This window comes from Acyrthosiphon pisum, chromosome X (assembly GCF_005508785.2).
Source record: "Acyrthosiphon pisum isolate AL4f chromosome X, pea_aphid_22Mar2018_4r6ur, whole genome shotgun sequence".
NCBI lineage: Eukaryota > Metazoa > Arthropoda > Insecta > Hemiptera > Aphididae > Acyrthosiphon > Acyrthosiphon pisum.
Window position 1 is genome coordinate 111,257,852 of NC_042493.1, and position 6,260 is coordinate 111,264,111.

The window sequence follows — 6,260 nt, forward strand, 5'->3', positions numbered from 1 at the left end:
ATTATAAATACAAGTAATGAAATCATAAATAACACATGAGTAATGACATCTTTAAAAAAACATAATAAGTAATACCATAAATAAAATTCAAAAATTTAACAATTAACCTGGTTTTGTCAGGATGTGCCCTGAGTATAACTGATGTGGTCAACCTGATAATACAGATTGGTTGGTGAGCAGCAGGCGGACACTAATGAATAGAATAACTTAATTACCCTGACACAGCAAGTACAAATATAATAACATGGGACACTAAACTACTCAAATTCAAAAAGGCATCTATTCTATGGGCAGCAGCACCAATTTTACGACTGGTCTGGTAAACTCACCCTGAGCCGTTAACACTCTAGCTACACGCACAACGCCATCAGCCCCAGGCATGACATTCAACACCCGACCTAGACGCCATGCTGTAGGAGGGCTCTGGTTGTCTTTGATCACTACCATGTCTCCGTCTTTGAGGTTAGGAACATTGTTTGTCCATTTTGTTCGTGCCTGTAATGAACACAGGTATTCACTGGACCATCGACGCCAAAACGACTGATGAAACTGATGAAGTAACTTCCAACGATTGACAATTTTCCGGCTGTCCTCGGGTATATGACGTTCAGGAACAGCGAGCAGAGGTTGTCCAATTAAAAAGTGCCCCGGAGACAAGTAGTCGAGATCAAGAGGCGACGATGACATCGGAGTGAGTGGCCTCGAATTTAAGATCGCTTCGATGCGGCATAAAATGGTAGACAGTTCCTCGAGTGACGGGTTAGTTATGACTACCCATGACACGGGTTAGCAAAGTCTTAAACGAGCGTACTGCAGCTTCCCACAATCCACCGAAGTGCGGAGCACTTGGTGGGTTGAAAATCCACGTACACGACGAGTGGGAAGAAAGTCTGTGATGATTTTCCGGATTGTTCACTAATTGACGCAATTGTTTTGACGCTCCAACAAAATTGGTCCCGCAGTCTGAAAATATTTCGTGCGGAAGACCACGTCGCGCAACGAAACGATCGAGTGCGGCCAAGAACGCATCAGGATAGTCAAGTCCAATACTATTTCTAAATGCACCGCCTTCACGGCCATGCATACAAATACAGCGACATACACTTTATATTGTCTTGCCTTCCGCAAGCGGCATTCGCGCATTGGCAAGGGACCAGCGTAGTCAATCCCAACACGGGAGAACGGTCGGCAAGCTTGAACACGTACCGCAGGCAAATCAGCCATGAGGGGAGTTTGAGTTTGAGCAATTGCTCTGACGCACATGGTACATGAACCAATGACTTTCCTGATCACGCACCGCACAGACGCAATCCAAAATTGACGAGCGATTAAAGCTGTTATAACTCTAGGTCCCGAATGGCACGTCACAAGGTGCCAATGCTGGACAATAAGTAACGAAAGATAAGATGTCTTTGACAGTAATATTGGCTGCTTTTGAGCTTCTGTTAAATCAGCATGTGCCAAACGACCACCGACACGGATCAAGCCACAAGGATCAATGAATGGGCGAAGCACAGCAAACGTTCGAGGTGGCGCTTGATCATGCTGCAAATTGTGTAGCAATTTCCCCAGTGTCTGTAATTGAGACGCTTTGACAAGAACTGTTAGGGAATCAGTTAATTCCGAATGACATAGAAAGGCATTGGAGTACGTCTTACCTTGACATGATCCGATAAAACGACGCATCCATGTGACGACTCTAAGCATGTTGGGATATGAAGAAAAACGTGAGAACCATTCGCCATCAGTGTCGAGATGCACAGCTAAGGAAACGCCCTTTGTTTCAGGCAGCTCTTCTAAGGACATTATACAAGGCGAAAGATCCCAGGTATCCTCAGAATTACGTAGAAATTTAGGCCCATGCCAATACAGGGGGAGTTGCATAAGGGCTGAGGGCTGCATTCCACGCGAGGCACAATCAGCCGGGTTATCATCAGTACGTACATATCCCCATTTACACGATGGTAAAAGTTGATGCACCTGGTGCACTCGATTAGAGACAAATATTTTGAACAAAGAGTGTGGATTGATCAACCAAGACAAAGCTATTTGTGAGTCAGACCAGGCAAAAACATTAGTGATAACGAGTTGATGGTCCAGTGTCGCTTTGACGCGAGCCATCCATCGCGCCAATAGAACAGAAGCAGACAATTCAAGTCGAGGTATAGTGATCTTCTTCATGGGCGCCATTTTTGTCTTGGATCCTAGAAGGGAAATGGAGACGGATCCATCTGGCTGAATCAAGCGAAGATAGACAATTGCTGCGTAGCCTTGCTCAGAAGCATCACAAAAACCGCAGAGCTGGACATGGGAACCATTTTTTGTAGCCAGAAAACGCGGAATCTTGACTTTAGTCAATGTATGGAGATCTTGGACAAAGATTTTCCAATCCTCAGTCAAGTCAGACGGAAGTGGCGCATCCCAAGCTAATCCTGCCTTCCAGATTTTCTGCAGTATATGCTTGGCGTAGAAGATTACTGGAGCAATAAGGCCAATTGGGTCGAATATTCTGGCAATGGTTGACAGAACGGCGCGTTTGGTCATGACATCACACGAAGAAGAGACTTCAAAACCAAAAGTATCTTCGGAAGAGTCCCAATTCAAACCGAGAACCTTGACTAATCCTGCCTCAGGGTCATCGAACTGTAAGATCCTTTGGATACGATCCTCTTGTGGAATAGTAGCCAGAATCTGTGGATCATTACTGGACCATTTTTTCAGCTCAAAACCAGCGGTACTCAGAACAGATTTCAAATCAGATTTCAATGTCAACAGCTGGCTTGTGCTATCGGCGCCAACGCAAATATCGTCAACATAAGTTTGGTGAGTTAGTGCCTGTTTGACACCTGGAAACTCTGCACAACAATTGTCAGCAAGGTCCTTCAGAACTCGCAACGCTAGGTAAGGAGCACAGTTCACTCCGTAAGTAACCGTGTTCAGTTGGTACTCCTTAAGTTCGTCCAACGGTGACGCACGCCAGAAGATGTGTTGGTACTTCCGATATTGTGGAAGTACCAGTATTTGTCGATACATTTTACACACATCTGCTGTGAAGGTGAATTGATGTACACGAAATCGGAGCATGATATCAACAATATCCTGCTGAAGCTTTGGACCAGTAAAAAGACACTGATTTAAGGAACGATTGGATGAAGTAGTGGCCGAAGCGTCAAATACCACTCGAATTTTACTGGTTGCAACCTCACCTTTAAAAACAGGATGGTGAGGTATGAAGTAGTCACCAGGACTAGGAGCGAGAGACATATGCCCTAGTGATTCATAGTCACTCATAAAAGCTGAGTTGGCTTGATTCAAAGTTGGATTAGCTTGAAGTTTCCGCTCTAGCTTTTGGAATCGACGCAAAGCCATTTGTCGAGATCCAAAAAAACGTTCTTGCTTGCCGGATTCCATGAAGGGCAATGGGACCACGAATCGACCTCTATCATCACGCACACGTTCGGTTAAGTAGATAGTTTCACACTTGCCTTCATCAGTAAATATAACTGGAGCAGGGTCAGGTTCTTCGACACGCCAGAAACGTTCAACTAGATTCTCGAGTGATACCGTGAGTGAAACAACATTTGAACAGATTCGATCGGGCTCGTGATCAGGGACAGGGCCAATCAGAATCCACCCGAATAAAGAGCCGAATGCAGTGGGCAACGAATGGTCTATGACCACGCGTTTTCCGTCTAATATTTGGGAAAACACATCTGCTCCCAACAACAATTCAACAGGTGCTGGAAGATCAAAACTAGGATCAGCTAGAGCCAAATGCGAAAATCGGTGTTTACAGTGCTCGGGCAGATGACGAGACGGCATGTGAGTAGTTATCGTGGGCAGGACCCAAGCTGTCACCTGGATTTTCGTATTATCATCATACCGTGGTGCGATGGTACATTTTACCACACCGTTCAATTTAGGGACTTGAACACCGGAAAGACCCGTTATAGGTGCTGTCCATTTGGACCGTTTTAATCCCAGGCGATCCGCGCACGTCAAGGTCATGACACTGACCTGTGAGGCCGAATCGATCAATGCGCGGACTGGTTGAGCACGACCGCAGTAATCACGAACATGTATGAGAGCGGTCCCAAGTAAAACAGTTGGCCGATCTAGTGAACCAATGTGGACGGCTGGAGAATCGGTGGAAGATGACGGCTTTCGTGATGCTTCAAAATCGCGATGAAGAAGAACATGGTGATGACCCTTACACTTAGGACATGTCTTCGCTAAACATCGATTCGACCAATGAGTAGAATTCAAACATAGGAAACAAATTTTACGGTCCTTCGACGCTTGATATCTATCATCCAGAGACATGTCCGAAAAGGTTACACACTTAACTGTAGAATGGTCGCCAGAGCAGAAAAGACATTTGGAAGTAGATGCGACCGGGGCTTGTGAAGACAACAAGGCAACTTTAGACTTTTTATTTTCAAGTCGATGAGTTGGTTTGGTTTTATCCGGAGGTTGGTTGTAACTTCGCGCGTTACTCGATTGTGTGACAGTTTCTAAGACTGCAACACGTGACTTGACATAGGTGACCAAATCCGAAACCAGTGGAAATTCACAAGAATTAGCAGCCTCAAAACCTTTGCGCGTTGACAGCGATAGGCCACGGACAGACAAGGCGAACAGGATGAACTCCCCCAAATCAGGAATATTCAACGACTTTAACATGGCGACTTGATCGGAGAACAGGATCAGAAATTGCTTCAGTCCATCCAATGACTCCTGAGACTGAGACTGGACTGCAATAAGTTTGTCCACAATAAGTGACGCTAATTGTCTAGGTTTATCATACCGTTCAAATAATGTGGACCAAGCTAGGTTATAAGTATTTTCCGTAACCGCAATATTTTTAATAGTATAAAGAGCATCGCCCTTAAGACAACCAAGGAGATAATAAAACCGGTCGATATTTGGCAGGTTAGGAATGTGACCCACTCTAGCAAGAAACCTATCACGAAAAACAGGCCATTCGATCAAATCACCACTGAAAGAGGGTAACGGTATTTCTGGTAGACGGGATACTGAGGTGCTACCAGGCACATTATGTCTGGACCCATTGGCACTACCGTCCAGTGACACAATTTCACTTTTAGGTGTGTGTTGTTCAACTACAGTTACAACACTAATATATAGAGAACGGATCTCGGTTTCTAATTGTGTAGAAAACTCAGATGTAAGGTCTAAATCCAATAATGCATCCAAAACAGCTTGATTATGTGACACAAAGGATGTCCATAAAGAATCCAGATCACCAGCAGCAATTAAAAAATTAGGTAACAGATCTAAATTATCATGGACACGAGCCGCCGTCTCAGCTAATGCCTTAATTCGGTTAACAGTACCTTCACGGTTAAGCAATGAGATAGTTTTAGCCCTAACTGCTAGTCTTTGCTCACGAGCAGCCTTTTCTTGGCTTGTCTCTACCATATTAATTCAGTATATATCAACTAAAAAATATTTTAATTATAAAAAACACTCACTTTACTATAATAATATAACACCAATGAGCAATAAGGTGGTATACAATGTGCATATACAGTAGTACCTAAACACAGTAAATATGTGAGCTGAAAGGGGAGCAATCCCAATTGATACCTACTACAACACAGAACACCTACCAAGCAAAGTATGTAACTAACAACCCAAAATCATAAACATGTACCTACTCACATTACAGAGGCACCCAACTCCATTCACTAGTGTCTTTCGCTGATGTGACTATACTATAAAACAACCACGCTCTGCTACCAAAATGTTTAGTCAAGAGGCTCCTACGATTTTAGTGGTCGGCCTCATTGACTACATCAACGAAAGTTAACAGTTTGAAGGAATACCAGGACCAATGTGACAGTAGGATTTTCAGGCTATGACCTCATCAACTATACTCTGAGATATATAACGGGCACGTATGGTAAGGCACATACAATAATTTATTGATGAAATACAAAAGAAATAATAATAATAAAAGCAATGGCTAATGATTTGGTACCGGCGCCTCAGTACCAATCAATAGGAAAATACAAAGTATAGATAATGACATAGAATAATCACCAAATGATTATGATAAGTAATAATAAAACACAAGGTATGATAATAATTACGCGCGTCTCCTGCGACCGTTGGGGAAGACTTGGCTGTTGCCAACTCCGACTTGATAATAGGTACGGCGACAATATGACCACTGAAGTTTAAGTCCACACGTAGCACTCGTCACGGCGGCGGCGGCGGCGGCGGCGGCGGCTACG

The 6,260-nt window shown here is 44.0% G+C and overlaps 1 protein-coding gene across 1 annotated transcript; it reads right to left on the reverse strand.

Moving 5' to 3' along the window:
- Positions 1-915: 915 nt before the first annotated feature.
- LOC103311346 lies at positions 916-5,442 on the reverse strand. Its single transcript, XM_008190940.1, has one exon. The coding sequence runs from the start codon at positions 5,440-5,442 to the stop codon at positions 916-918; it is 4,527 nt and encodes a 1,508-aa protein (XP_008189162.1).
- Positions 5,443-6,260: the final 818 nt, after the last annotated feature.

Excerpts from the sequence above, each read along its gene's own strand:
- LOC103311346 (XM_008190940.1), bottom strand. The coding sequence starts at position 5,442 with ATGGTAGAGACAAGCCAAGAAAAGGCTGCTCGTGAGCAAAGACTAGCA.